This window comes from Gobius niger (genome assembly GCF_951799975.1).
Source record: "Gobius niger genome assembly, chromosome: 8".
Lineage (NCBI taxonomy): Eukaryota > Metazoa > Chordata > Actinopteri > Gobiiformes > Gobiidae > Gobius > Gobius niger.
This window is the reverse complement of record NC_136859.1, coordinates 25719649-25734979: the sequence shown is the minus strand read 5'-3', so window position 1 is coordinate 25734979 and position 15331 is coordinate 25719649. Positions and strand designations below refer to the sequence as shown.

Sequence of the window (15331 nt, the reverse complement as noted above, 5' to 3'; positions counted from 1 at the left end):
TCAGTTTATAATAGGAATTTAATGGTAGAAAAAGAATTGCAAACACAGCATGGGTTTCATCTTCAGATATTGGCAATAGAAGGCCAGGTACTACATTATTCTTCTTGACATTGTAGCCCCAGTTGCCTGTTAAATTTGCTTGATAAAGCAAAACTGGGGGCCTTTAAGTCTCTTGATGTGAGCAACACACACAATTATATGGTAGGCTATGCTGGGCATGTTTGCCAGATCCATCACCCACAGAAATTAGATATTAAGAACAAAGCGATAAAGTGTTCTCCAAAAAAGGCCTGTCATTTTAACAAAAAAATCAGAAACAAATCAAAATCCGTGCAATTTTTGAAACAGGCTTATTTAAATGACTAATTCTATTTAGGATGTGTATACAGCGATCTTCCCTGGAACTAGAACCATAGGTGTACTGCCAAGCCCAGGCCCAAATATTGGATAAATCTTCTCTTTATCTTCCTCTTCCATCTTGAAAGTAAAAGCAAACAAGAATTTTGCTATTTTTGCATCCCAAAAAGACACTTCGTGTTGGTCTTCATTTATGCTTAGTTTAATCCGAATCTTCTCTGGACGTGGGCTTATAGCCAGCTCCTGACGTTCTGGTTTTAGTGCAGTGTACACCCCTTTACTAAGCCCTATGGCCCACACCCCCCGACTGGTTGACACAGTAATCTTCTTTTTCCGAGTCACGGATTATTTGCAGACTCCCAATATCCATTTCAGATTGTCGTCAACAGTCACCTCCCACTTGTTTTTCCCAGAAGTGTATCCTTCAGGGCCCAGGACAAATACACACGGGTCAAAGCGATCGGAGTTGTCAGGGACAGAGAGACGCTCCGGACTTTTCAAGATTGGACTCAAGGAAAGCCAGGGGGAGGCAGAGTTGGGAACTAGCACAACTGGATCTGCACAAAGGTATGATCAAATGTAATATTAGTAATATATTGTGATTCTATAAGTTGAATTTGTTACTTTTGACTTACAATATTTAATACGTTCTTTCATCTTCTTCCAGATATTCAATCCTAAATTGCCAACATGTTTGCACATATCCAGAAGGTCATTATGATGAACCATGGGTCAGTTTTTGTCCACTCAGCACTAATAAAAATAAATAAATTAAGATCATCATGAATATATATTTTCACTATTATTAATTTATTACGATTCTACTTTCTCTTTAATTTCTGAAAATTTTATTATGTTGTAACAGACAGAGCAGTGTTAAATAATGTAGAATTTACTTCTTACCATCAGAAGAGGCAGTTCTCTCACACTGGTCCTCATAAGTGTTGTTCTGACAATTTACACACACAGCATTTTCCTCCGTTGGGCCTTCTGAGACCCACTTCTGAATCTGAAAAAAGAATTAACATTCAGAATGACAAAAAGAGTCTAAAACATTTGAACTTCCGTGGCATAAAGATTTGAAAATAAACGTACACTGCTCTGATCCAGAGGAAAGAGTCTGGGATTTTCCTGAGCCTTCTTCAGTTCATCATGAGACAGACATATTGCACTATTTCCTCTGCAAAATTCTCGACAAGGACGACAGGTTCCTCCCCCCTTAGCAGAGCCCACAAACAAAGGCTTGCACTTTTCGCAGTGCTTACCCTGAAACAAAATGGAATGAAGAGTGATGCAACATCTGGAGCTCAAAAACTGTGCAAATATTTACAACTGATTAATACATACCATAGTGTTATTGTGACACTCGAGGCAAACATCCGGCTTGCTCACGCCAGCACAGTTGCTATGTTTGTTGCAGCTGCACTGGGAGGAGCAGTTATCTCCTACGAAGCCGAAGTGACACTGACAAATGCCAGGTGATACACATGTCCCATTTACACAGCCTTGGGCACACACTGGTTCACATTGTCCAGAAATGCTGGGATAAAAAAGATGAAGATGATCAGTAAAACGACATCTAACCTTATTGCAATTATATGCACGTAATCTTACCTGCTCAGTATGTAACCCTGCTTGCAAGTGCAGTGATATCCCTCTGGCAGGTCATGGCAGTCTTGGGTGCTGTTACAGTGATGGTGCCCATTAGCGCATTCATCCTCCTTTGGACAGCGGAGAAAAGACCAGCTACTGTTCCTCTGAGGGCACACACCTTCGCTAACACCTGGAAAGTCAGGAGATGTTTCATTTGATTTAGCAAAGAATTAGTACCTTACAAACACTGTGTAGTTGTTCCACTCACCCTCAAGTCCCCCTTGTAAGCAGCGGCCAGCCCCATTGCCTCCCTTTGCCGCACACCAGCCGCACTGAGGCCGAGCGATGCACTGAGAGCACTGAGTGAGCTGAGAGCACTGGGGAGAGCAGGAGTCCCCGCCAGAGAGCAGCCGACCACACTGTCCCGCCTCACACCGCAGCGGCACAAAAGAGGGACTCATGCACTAAAAAACAAAATAAGACAGTGGCTTCAGAAAGTCTCCAGAAATCTTTTAGAAATGTCTTCATGCATAAGTCTGGAATTTCAATCATGTACATGTATTTTGCTGTTGGTTTGGAATACACATACAAGTTTAAGTCAGTGTTAAATTTGATCTTTGCCAATGATGCAGGAAAGTATTTCGTACAAAAACAAGACTGGAACAGACATGACCTCACCTGCTGCAAAGCCATGCTCCACACACAGTGCTGCCAGCCGCCGTCAGAGCCACGTGAGCCGAGACAGAGACTGCAGTTTTGAAGCGTGTGGCAAGGCGGCGGGCACGGCAAAGGGGGAGAGGATTCCACTTGCATGGGGGAGACGTTAAGCAGAGCATAGCTGAAGCATGTCCAGTCGTAAGTGGGGTTTACACTCAGGATTCGTCTTGTTTCACCTATTGAAAGAAGACACAACATAATTCCAGTAGATGTGTCATAAGTTGCTTAAAAAAAGGCATACTTTTAGAGCATTTAGACGTGATGTTCAACTTATGTACATAGTTTCTGCACCCAAATCAACGGAACCATCCGGTATCATAATGGCCCCAGGGCCACTTGTGCCTGTCCATCTGGACCGATAAGCTCCAGCCTTATCGGTCTTCTTAACGGGGCCACACTAAGCACGCATGCTCAAATATGAACTAATAAAAGGCTCCCTGCATTGGCAGCATTCCCCCTACCCCGCACAAGAACGCACGGAGTCAGTCGGCCCATCCCACCCATCCCCGTGCTGTTCCTCCCGCCACAGTCGTGTGCGCGGCGAGACAGGTGCATGTGGGAAAGACACACGGAGTTAAACATTCAAAACTACTCAGAAACCCCCCAAGCTGCAAGCCTGGCTATCGCGAGGCAAAATATCACAAGTTATATTTAGTCTGGGGACCACCAATTCATTTTCTCGTAGGAAAGATGTGGTCTTCGATCATCCATAGCCGTTAATTGGGCGCTACGAATGTCTATCATATGTGTCTGCATGTTTCCATAGCCAATCATATCATCGTATCAATTGTATCCGATGACGTACACGCTGTAAACTTTCGAGCTTAACAATAGATAGATCGCGTCGCGTCTGCTGCTGTCATGTTGGATCCCTAAAAAAAATATATATATATTTATACATGTATATATATACTAGCTGAGACCCGGCCTTCGGCCGGGCCTCGGTAGTCTCCACATTTGATATTCTGAGATTGTGAGTGATTACAAAGAAATGTCCAACCCGTCACACAGTTGAGCTGTAGACCAGTGGTTCCCAACCCATTCCAAAAACTATGGCCACTACAAATAAGTAGTAAAAGAATGAAGGCAAAAAACAATTTCAAACAAACTGCAATTGGAGTGTTTGATGCACCCGTGCTCCTTTCTTATAAACTACGGCAATATTTTCGCAAAACTCGGGGAACAGGATTGAAGAGACAGTGGAATAATTATTGATAAATATTAGGGGTTCAGCTTTAACGGTTTGGTTCACGGTGCAGGACCCGTGGTTTGGTGCATCACGGTAGTGTACAATAAAAAAAATAATGGGTAGGTTTTGAACTGAAATAGCCTAATGATCGTTATTAGACAGTATTTATAACTTTACAATAAAATGGGCAATGTGTGCAAAGCTGCTTTAGAATAAAATGTACCTCTGGGCTCACAATACGTGAAAGCAAAATAGAAAAGAAATGGTACAGCAGCAAAGGAAAAAAAAAAGAAAAAAAACTACGCAGTGCAGGCCATGCGCTCGTTAAGTTGTAGTTTCATTTTCGCTTTGACTCACACAATCAGTCGGAGCAGCGCGTGTGATTAGAGGCTCGTGTTTGAGCAGGTTTTGGGCACGCACGCACACGCACACACATACACACACGCACACACACGCACACATCGCCCTGTTTGGATGCGCGCGCACACATACATACACACACGCACGAACACACACACACGCGCGCACACAGACATCGCCCTGTTTGGATGCGCGCACACGCACGGCAGTCAGATCTCGTGCACTCGCGTGTTTGTGACAGCGGGTTGTCTTCGGACAGCAGCACCACCAACCACGCACACAGTCAGTACTGTCGCCAGGCTTCCTGGTCTTCCCAAACGGTCTCCCATCCCAGTCCTAACCAGGCCCTTCCCTGCTTAGCATCCGAGGAACGGTCTCCCATCCCAGTTCTAACCAGGCACTTCCCTGCTTAGCTTCAAAGTCGGTATGGGAAATAAACATGGCGGCGCCCAGGCGGCGGCCATTGAGATAGCGTTTTCTATAATAGATATATATATGTATATATATACATAGCAATACCAAGCGACTTCAACATCAGGAAAAAGGAACACGAGAAACTAGAGAAATACCAGGGGCTCAGAGAAGAGCTGGAGAAAACCTGGAGGGTGAAGGCATCAGTGGTGCCCGTGGTCATTGGGGCACTCAGGGCAGTGACCATGGATCTGCAGTGACCCCCAAACTGGAGGAGTGGCTCCAGCACATCCCAGGAAATACAAGCTCCCAGGCCTCTGGTAGAGGACCCGAGCTTGGAGGAAAAAGAGACCGCCCGCGGAGGGTGAGGAAGAGTTTATTATAAAAAAAACTAAAACTAAAACTCTTCCTCACCCTCCGCAGGCAGTCTCTCTTTTTTTTTTTTTTTTCAAGCTCTGGTCCTCTACCAGAGGCCTGGGAGCTTGAGGGTTCTGCGCAGTATCTTTGCAGTTCCTAGAACTGCACTTTTCTGGACCGAGATGTCAGATGTATTTCCTAGGATCTGCTGGAGCCTCCAGTTTGGGGGTCACTGCCCCGAGTGCCCCAACGACCACGGGCACCACTGATGCCTTCACCCTCCAGGTTTTCTCCAGCTCTTCTCTGAGCCCCTGGTATTTCTCTAGTTTCTCATGTTTCTTTTTCCTGATGTTGAAGTCGCTTGGTATCGCTATGTCGACCATAACGGCTTTCCTCTGCTCTTTGTCCACCACAAATATATATATATATATATATATATATATATAATCAGTAAACAAACTACAAGCTTCCGTATGTCAAATAGGGCGCCATCATCTCCTCCTCATTCTGTGATTGGTCCCCAAATCCATGCGAAGATATAAGGCCATAGTCCCCAGGCTGCTCTGCGCGCTCAAATTATTTCGAAGGCCGCTGTGCAGAGCAGCCTGGGGACTATGGCCTTATATCATGCATGAGTATTACCAGGCAACCGAGCTGCTGCAGCTAACCCACTGTAAAAAGCGAAACGTAACGACATCGTATTGAACAAACAGACGAGCCACTCGCACTTTTACTCATTCACAAACACCTGAACGAAAGAGTTTCTGGAGGAGTCTATTTGCACAAGTGTGCGTGCTCCCACGTGCATGGCTCTCATAACACCTGAGCAGTGCCACAGACTGATCGACTCCATGCCACGCCACATGGCTGCAGTAATCCAGGCAAAAGGAGCCCCAACTAAGTATTGAATGCTCTCATACTTTTCAGTTGGCTAACAGTTCTAAAAAACCTTTGTTTGTATTGGTCTCAAGTAATATTCAAATTTTCTGAGATACAGAATTTGTGATTTTCATTAGTTTTCAGCTATAAACATCAAGATAAAAGAAATAAACACTTGAAATATATCAGTCTTTGTGTAATGAATGGATATAAAATACAACTTTCACTTAATGATATTCTAATTATATGACGAGCACATGTATAATCACAACTCCGTACCTTGTCAGGCTGGGAGTCGTTGCGAGGGTGCTGGAAGGTGAGCAGGTGCAGTCCCGGGACATAGTTCTCGGTGCGACAGGAGTGGAGGGAGGTTAAGAAAAGGGTACGCTCCCCCCACCAGCCATACGCCCCCGAGATCTGGTCCACGCGGCACGCACTTCGCTCTGTGAGACCAAGAGGGAGAGGTCAGCACACATAGATACATCTGACCTCTATACAAACAACCCTGTCTGTCATCAGTGTTCAATAACAGGGGTAACCAATTGCTCTTATTACATGTACATACAAATACAAGAGGTGAAACAACATGACTGAACTACATCACAGCATGGAACTGGAACGGCAACAGGCAGTGAGTTGTCAAGGCCATTTCAGCTCAGTGTAGTAAAGTCACTCAGTTTCACTTAAAGCACCTGTAACAAGAGCCAGGTCCAAACTCCCTTTATTTTATACAAGCTTTTATGTGAGGAACTATTAAGGAAACTCCTTCCTCCCTTCCTAGGTCTCACCTGACACAGGTAAGCAGGACTCATTCTGAACACACCAGCCAAATTCACCAGGGGCACCGGCTAGAGAGGCCGGTGTGCCACTGAACACCACACAGGACTGGCAGTCAGACAGGAAGCGTGCTAAGCCCAGGCAACCAGTGCTCCCACACTATGGAGAAGATATATGATTTTCTATCAAGCTCCAACATTACAAGATGCTCAAGTACTATGTTAGGTATTGCAATTACTTCATATGTATTATAATATGTATTAGAAAGGTTCATCAGATTTTTACCGGATTAGTAGGCTGGTACTCTCTACAGCGACTTTCACACCAACTACATTCTGGGTTTTTAAGGCACATACAATGGGACTTTGTAAGCCACCAGATCTCCACGGGCAACACCACTGTAACCACCGGTTATATATATATATATATATATATATATATATATATATATATATATATATATATATGGTGCCCGTGGTCGTTGGGGCACTCGGGGGAGTAACCCCCAAACTGGAGGAGTGGCTCCAGCAGATCCCAGGAAATACATCAGACATCTCGGTCCAGAAAAGTGCAGTTCTTGGAACAGCAAAGATACTGCGCAGAACCCTCAAGCTCCCAGGCCTCTGGTAGAGGACCCGAGCAGGAGGAAAAAGAGACCGCCCGCGGAGGGTGAGGAAGAGTTTTTTATTTATTTATATATATATATATATATAAAATATATATATAAAATAACAAAAATAAATGAATGATGATAATAATGATGCTGGTACAATGTTTAATGTTTGTGAAACAACACTAATCTTAGGCCGTTTTCACACATATTGGAGCGCCTAGTAGGTCAGCCCGAGGCCGTCCTTGTTCCAAGAGCATTTACCCCAAAGTTAGTTCAGCCCGTTCACACGCGCCTGCACCAGACAATGTCGGCCGCATTCACACCACACCCACACGGATCCACAGAGCGACTCAGACCACTCGACCTCTCGGAGCGGATGTTTAGACCGACGTAAAGTGCTGCGGTTGGATTCACACTGGCCTAAAAATGCTGCTCTCAGGTTGAAATCCCCTTTAGGTCGACGTAACTAGAGCCTGTGTGAAAACGCCCTGAAATTGAAATCAGCAACTACACCCCTACTCTTCTCTTACAACTACATTTTCCAGCTTCATCCTCCCCTCCATTCAAGCCATTTCCTTATCCTCCTTGACTTCACCGCAGCTTTTGATACCATTTCTCATTCCACTCTCCTTGACAGACTCTCTTCCATTGGCATAACCCACACTCCCCTTGCTTGGTTCACTTCCTATCTCTCTGGCCACACACAGTTCATTCAACCCAAATCCCACAAGTCCTTCACTTTCCCTGTCTCTGCTGGTGTGCCCCAGGGCCCTGTCCTGGGGGCCCTCCTCTTCATTATCTACATTCTCCCACTCAGTCACAACCTTCGTAAACACAACATTCATTTCCACTGCTACGCGGATGACAACCAGCTCTACCTCTCTACCAAACCATCTTCATCTCTTCCTCCATCCTCCCTTGCCCTCTGTCTACAAGAAATTCATTCGTGGTTCTCCTCCAACTTCCTCAAACTGAACAGCTCCAAAACAGAAGTCCTTCTCGTAGGCACCTCCTCCACTCTCTCCAAATCTAACAGTTTTCCTATTCCCTTCAACAACTCATCTGTCCTTACCTCCCCTCAGGTTAATAGTCTGGGTGTCATCCTTGACAGTCCACTCTCCTCCCAGTCTCACATCAATAATATCACTCAGTCTGCATGTTTCCTACGCAACATCTCTCGTCTTCACCCCCCACACCACCGCTATCCTCGTCCACAGCCTCGTTACCTCCTGCATTGATTACTGCAACTCACTTCTGTTCGGTCTTCCAAATCCCTCCAGAAACTGCAGCTCCTCCAAAACTCTGCAGCTCGAATCATCACTCGGACCCCCTACCTCTCATCACATCACCCCTGTCCTACAACAACTCCACTGGCTTCCAATAAAACAAAGAATCAACTTCAAAATACTCCTCATCACATTCAAAGCACTTCATAACCTGGCCCCTCCGTACATATCTGACCTCTTCCACATCGCAACTCCTGCCCGCACTCTCCGCTCCTCCTCCACACTCAAACTCTGGGGCACAGAGCATTCAGCCGCTCTGCTCCCCAGCTCTGGAACTCTCTCCCCTCCGACCTCTGAACCCTGCCACTCTTCAAATCCAAACTCAAACCTCACCTTTTCAGACAGTCCTACACCACCTAGCCACGCGCTCACCTTCTCAATCGTTTGTACTGTTTTATTCTGTTGCTCTTGTTTTTAATGTTTTTAATGTGTCCATTGAACAGTGTCCTTGGGTGTTCTGAAAGGCGCTTTGAAATAAAATGTATTATTATTATTATTATTATTACCACCAAACAAGTATATAGATCCGGTGGCAGAGAGGTAGACCCCAGCAGAACCAGTTCTGGGAGGAGTGTAAGGATTGCCCTCACTAACACGCCACCACTCTCCTGCTCCATAATCATCTCGGAGACCAAGCTGGCAGCTGTGCCCCAGAAAGCCCGGCTCACACAGACATCGCTCCCCTTTCTGGAAGACAGCATTATGAATGACCCCCATTGCATTGTTATGAAAATATAACTCTCATTCATCGCTCCCAACCTTGTCACATTGTCCATGTACAGAGCAGGCAGGAGTGCACAGAGGGGTTGCACAAGAAGCTCCTCCCCAACCCTGCTGGCAGTGGCATTTTGATGTTGAAGCGTCACAGCGACCATGACCACCACACGCTCCAGGGCACTGAGAAAAAGTGTATGTCGCATTGAAGCCTAATAGATTATAGTTGGCATCACTAAAGAGATGGAGTAGCATCTGAAAGAAAATTAGAATAATTATGAATAGGAAACTTGAAAAAGAATGTACCCAATATCCAACAGTTATAGAGGCCATGTCAAAATACCTTTCCAGATTTTGCCTCGATAGGTTGTGGCAGAGTGTTGCCACTGAGACTGGCAAGAAGTGGGCTTTGGTATGAGTCTCCATCATATACAAACAGGTAGTCATAAGTACACTCTGTGTCCATAAAGGTGAAATTCAACACAATCCTGTGGCCATTACTGGGTGCTTGGAGAGAGAAAGGAACGTATTAACAATGTCAGTGTTACTTTGTTATCAACAGAATTAACTAAAACACCAGTACCTTTTATGAGCCATTCACAATTCCCGTTGACAGAGTAGTTCCCTGGTCCATCCGTGACATACCCTGGTGGGCCCCTTAGTACTTGTCTGTGGCCCTTACAGTCACCTGCATGACACACCGGTGGCTCGACCAGAAGCAAAACCAAGAGGATGACAGAAACAGGGAGGGGGGAGGCCATCGCTGGCACAGCCTGCAAGATACCGATGGATAAAACAAGACCAAAGATGTCATATCCACATTTTCAATTGTACAACATATCCCTGATAACACAATTGTGCTGCATTATTTTTGAGACTGTTCTTACTGTCCTATAACTAAAACATCCATGATTACACAGTTTTTGCAAGCCGGTTTGGAGGAAAAATTAGTTATTAACAGAAACAGCTACAGCAGCAAAAATCCTTTTTTTATTTGAGCAGCTGAGTATTCAGCAAATGACATGACAAAAAAAAACAAATAACAGGTATGATGCTCAAAAGGAGTAGGCAGAAGCAAGGAGCTTGTACATGCAGTACCACATCATGAACATTTGACTGACTTCAAAGCCGTAGGTAATATATGGCAATACCAAGGACCAACAGACTGATAGACTAATCATGATAGAAATGCATTTGGCAATCTTTGTTTTAATGTTGGATATTTGAGGTTTCCAGGACAGTTTATTTTCATTAGAAAATTTGAAGTTTTAACACGTTCTATTTATATGTCAATCGTTTGTGCTGTTTTGTGCTGTAAAAATCTTTGTTTGTGCTGTTACCGTTTTTTAAATATAGATGATTGTTTTATTGGTCAGATCTAAGGTCACCCTGCTCGTTATAAAGTTCCAAAACGGGTAAAAAATGGCGTCTACCGCTTCCTCTACATCTCTGCTGTTTTGTGCTGTAATATTTCCGTTTGTGCTGGTTTGGTTTTTAAAGTAATACAAACTTTAGAGCCTTGAGGCGCAGGGGCGGATCTAGAGGGTCCCAGCTGCCACCCCATTGTCATGTGATGTCTCACATCTGCTCTAGAAGCTGCTTGAGTGCTTACAGAGGCCTCACTCTTAGTTCTTACTTTTTTGACAAGAATGGACAAGAAGGACAAGAATTCTAACAACTTAGAGCCAGGTGGCTCCAAAGATGATGATTTTATTCATTTATTTTCTATTACAAAAGTTTACATTTTACCTGAGTTAGCAACCCCCTACATACATCATGAACAATTTGTTTAATGTTTTTGAGGGGGCTCAGCCTGCATCTAAACGGAAAAATGACCTTGCGATCAAGCAAAAAACATTCAACATTGTAAAATGTGTTGCCACCCCAGAAATTATCCCTGACCCTGCTTGCCACCCCGTGATTTTTTTTTTTCTACATCCGCCCCTGTTGAGGCGTCACCCTCGTCCTCCTCTGAGGCGCGCGCACGTGTCAGAGGCGCACGGCAACACACACTGCATGCAAAAAACAATCATCCATATCTCAAAAACGATAACAGCACAAACAAAGATATTTACAGCACAAAACAGCACAAACGATTGACATATTTTTCATTTAAATTTGAGTATGATGGGGGCCAGGTTCACGCTAATGGGGACACACGTGTTAAGTCAACAGTAACTACTCCATAGCGTTAGTTAATAGCGATCGAAATAGCTAAGCTTAGGTAGGCTTAAACTGTATGGTTCCCCAGCGAGCACCGTTATTAATAGAGCCTCATGAAAAGTGTACTTTGTATTCATGATCATACTCACCAATTCCCCTCTCTTCGTGGCCAAGTTCGGTTTACAAACCCTTAAATGTTGTTGACTGGGTGATCTGTGGGTCAGGCGGGTTACAGTTAGAAATCTTTGTTTCTTGAATAATTTTGTTTAAGTTTCAGCTTACTTTTATTCCACGCAGCTCAAAACCAACTTCCTCTGGAGCGCACGCGCTCTCCTCTCTGTCTCTGTCTCTCTCTAAACGATGTGGGAAAACAATTTGGACACAGAGCAGGCAAGAAGCAAAATCAACAACATATAATCAGACAAAAGAATGATAAAACAAAGCACAACTTAAATACCAAAAATAATATGGAAACGAATAACACACAATGACACAAATCTTATATTAGTCTTCCACAGATGAAATGTCCACATTTCGACAAAATACCACAATGGTATATTTTAAACCAAGCAAAAGTCAATAATATGAAGATGACTTGCAGTGTATTTTGATTTGTTTTTGTTTTTTTGAGTCTCAGTAAAGAACTCTCATAAACCAGAGAATGCAAAACAAATGCAGTATCATACCTGTGCTATATATAACAAACAACAAGCAGAAAGTACCACATGTATCAAACTCATTTCTTTTGCATTCTCTGCAAAAGAAATGAGACGGAGACCAGTTCTCGTCTCTCTGAGGCCACGTTCTGTTTACATACCAAGCGCTCTAGCTAAGAGCCCGTTTGTTTATGGCTAACAGTGACCTCTGGTGGTTACAAACACAAAGACAGAGGAGCAGCACTATCCAAATACTGCATTCCAGAGGCATCACATCAAAATCAACATCTGTATGGGTTGCCCTGCATCCTACACAAATCACAAATGCTTGATTTGCAGTTGTTAACTTATCTGAAGCATAAACAATAAAAACACACACAAATGTATCAGTTTATAATAGGTATTTAATGGGAATTGCACACGGGTTTCATCCTCAGATACTGAGCAGGCCAGGTGCTACATTATTCTTCTTGACATTGTATCCCCATTGCCTGTTAAATTTGCTTGATTGTAAAACACTACAGAGGGACTTTAACTCTCTTGATGTGAGCAAGTCAAAACAGTCTACTGACACAGAAATAGCCTATTACACACAATTATAAAGTAGGCTATACTGGGCATGTTTGCCAGATCCATCACCCACAGAAATAAGAAATTAAGAACAAAACGAAAATGTGTCCCCCCAAAAAAGCCCTGGCATTTTAATTAAAAAATCAGAAACAAATCAAAATCCGTGCAATTTTTGAAACAGGCTTATTTAAATGACTAATTCTATTTAGGATGTGTATACAGCGATCTTCCCTGGAACTAGAACCATAGGTGTACTGTCAAGCCCAGGCCCAAATATTGGATAAATCTTCTCTTTATCTTCCTCTTCCATCTTGAAAGTAAAAGAAAACAAAAATTTAGCTATTTTTGCGTCCCAAAAAGACACTTCGTGTTGGTCTTCATTTATGCTTAGTTTAATCCGAATCTTCTCTGGACGTGGGCTTATAGCCAGCTCCTGACGTTCTGGTTTTAGTGCAGTGTACACCCCTTTAATAAGCCCTATGGCCCACACCCCCCGACTGGTTGACACAGTAATCTTCTTTTTCCGAGTCACAGATTCTTTGCAGACTCCCAATATCCATTTGGGATTGTCGCCAACAGTGACCTCCCACTTGTGTTTCCCGGAGGTGTATCCTTCAGCGCCCAGGACAAATACACACGGGTCAAAGCGATCGGAGTTGTCAGGGACAGAGAGACGCTCCGGACTTTCCTTTATACTGGTCAAGTCTGGACTCAAGGAAAGCCAGGGGGAGGCAGAGTTGGGATCTAGCACAACTGGATCTGCACGAAGGTATGATCAAATGTAATATTAGTAATATATTGTGATTCTATAAATTGAATTTGTTGCTTTTGACTTACAATATTTAATATGTTCTTTCATCTTCTTCCAGATATTGAATCCTAAATTGCCAACATGTTTGCTCATATCCAGAAGGTCATTATGATAAACCTTGGGGTCAGTTTTTGTCCACTCAGCACTAATAAAAAATCATAATAATTATGACCATCATGAATATATTTCACTATTATTCATTTATTATGTACAACCACTACTTACTTTCTCTTTAGTTTCTGAAAATTCTGTAAATTGAAAAAAAACAACAGAGCAGCATGTTAAATAATGTTGAATTTACGCTACTTTTGTTCCTATAGCCAGACCTTTATGTTTGTGTGTGCTATAAGAACAGAACCATTCTTACAAAACCTAATCAACCTAACTGGAATGTTGAATTTACTTGTGCTAAGATTGTTCTAGAGTCTTACCATCAGAAGAGGCAGATCTTCATTTCCCATCTCTTTTTTCAGAGTGTCCACATGTTCTTTCAGACTTTTTAGGTGCTCTTCTGTCTTGGAAATCCTTCCCTGTAAATTTGCGATCTTTTCCTTCTCTTCCCTGGTCAACGATTCAATTCGCATGTTTTCTTCTGCATGAAGAAAGTTGTGCAGCCTCTCGAATTCCTGCTTGATCTGCTTATCTGCGTCTCCCGCCTGTTGCTGCGATGTTGTTGATAACAATGTTTAAAACAGCGTCAAAAAAGACTATTGATAACACTGTGCCTACCTTGACGTACTCCACCGCTTTGCTGAGTCTGTACTTCATTTTTCTGTACAAATCAACTTTCTTTTCGAAAATGTCAAGTTTAAGTTGCAGCTCTTTCTGAAAAGGTTAAATCAAAATGACTAGTCATTATTGCTCGCATTTGATTTGATCCAGTAGTTTATTAAGATCTGAATTTGTTTACAATAAGAATATGAAGTGTGATACACCTAAACAAGATCTGCAAGTACCATATTTGTTTTATGTTGTAGATTAATTTACATGTAAGTAACAAAACAAAAGCAAAACTAATTCAACTGATTCTGGATGTGTTTTTGTCACAGTGGCCATGAGTAAAAAGTGTCAAGCCCTGTATGTGTGTGTGTAATAAACACCTTACAAAAGGGGACTCCATCCTTGAGGCTGAGCAGGTTGTGCGTGCTGTGCATTTTGACACAGTCCACGCACACTGGCTCCTCGTCCTTCTCGCAGTACAGCTCCAGCGGCCTGTGGTGCAAGTTACAGCAAAACTCATTCGGTTTGGGGGTTTCTCTCCAGTTGGTCTGCCTCTCAAAGGTCTCGCAGGCGTTTTTTAGGTCGCGATTCGCTATGGCCTGGTCTTCAGTGAAAGACTGTCTACAGATGGGGCAGCTCCTGTTGACCTGCCAGCTCCTGTGCCAACAGTCCCGACAGAAGGAGTGGGTGCATGGCAGGAGCACTGGGTCACTGAAGATGTTCTGACACACAGCACAGGTCAGGTCCTGTCGCATGGCCTCGTCGTGCATGTCCACGTCCATGCTGACCCTAGGTAATGGAGTCTCACAAAGTTAGTTTCGTTTTCAAGCCAACCCAGGATAGCGCCATTGGATACACAACTCACCTTAAGAAAAAGCCTCAAGAGGGATTCACGAAGCGGATGGATAAGGACAAACTGGATTACAAAAATAGACTAAAATCATAAAATGTACCGAGCAAAATGAGGAAACAACTTGCTTTGCGTTCTTCGATGTGGGTGTGGATCTATTTCCGCATTCACGTTTGCGATGACAGCGCGCAGAGAGCACCGACACTGCCCTCTGGCGGCCACAAACACTCACTACAGGCGGCGGTAATGAGCAGACACTGGCAACACTGTTGATAGTGACAAAACTTTAATTACAATAGAGCGCACAT

The 15331-nt window shown here is 43.5% G+C and overlaps 1 protein-coding gene and 3 long non-coding RNA genes across 6 annotated transcripts; all 4 read right to left on the bottom strand.

Annotated features, from left to right (window-relative positions):
* Window positions 1-15260, bottom strand: LOC306967215 (zinc-binding protein A33-like). 3 transcript variants are annotated; one of them, XM_079562141.1, is made up of 8 exons: window positions 15039-15260; window positions 14554-14962; window positions 14183-14278; window positions 13885-14115; window positions 13679-13701; window positions 13480-13598; window positions 12564-13401; window positions 1-126 (listed from the first exon to the last, which is right to left on the bottom strand). In XM_079562141.1, the coding sequence occupies exons 2-7, from the start codon at window positions 14953-14955 to the stop codon at window positions 12848-12850; spliced, it is 1425 nt and encodes a 474-aa protein (XP_079418267.1). In that variant the 5' UTR covers window positions 14956-14962; window positions 15039-15260; the 3' UTR covers window positions 1-126; window positions 12564-12847. The 3 variants fall into 3 exon arrangements, with proteins under 3 accessions (XP_079418267.1, XP_079418269.1, XP_079418268.1); XM_079562143.1 differs by having other exon boundaries at window positions 15127-15251; XM_079562142.1 differs by lacking the exon at window positions 1-126 and having other exon boundaries at window positions 12498-13401.
* LOC306967259 lies at window positions 191-1279 on the bottom strand. The gene is made up of 3 exons (XR_013793174.1): window positions 1261-1279; window positions 993-1110; window positions 191-914 (listed from the first exon to the last, which is right to left on the bottom strand). It is a non-coding gene; the product is annotated as an uncharacterized lncRNA (long non-coding RNA).
* On the bottom strand, window positions 6123-6996 carry LOC306966946. The gene is made up of 3 exons (XR_013793139.1): window positions 6926-6996; window positions 6652-6799; window positions 6123-6306 (listed from the first exon to the last, which is right to left on the bottom strand). It is a non-coding gene; the product is annotated as an uncharacterized lncRNA (long non-coding RNA).
* Window positions 9051-11691, bottom strand: LOC306967139. Its single transcript, XR_013793167.1, has 5 exons — window positions 11566-11691; window positions 9837-10026; window positions 9597-9760; window positions 9299-9508; window positions 9051-9226 (listed from the first exon to the last, which is right to left on the bottom strand). It is a non-coding gene; the product is annotated as an uncharacterized lncRNA (long non-coding RNA).
* Window positions 15261-15331: the final 71 nt, after the last annotated feature.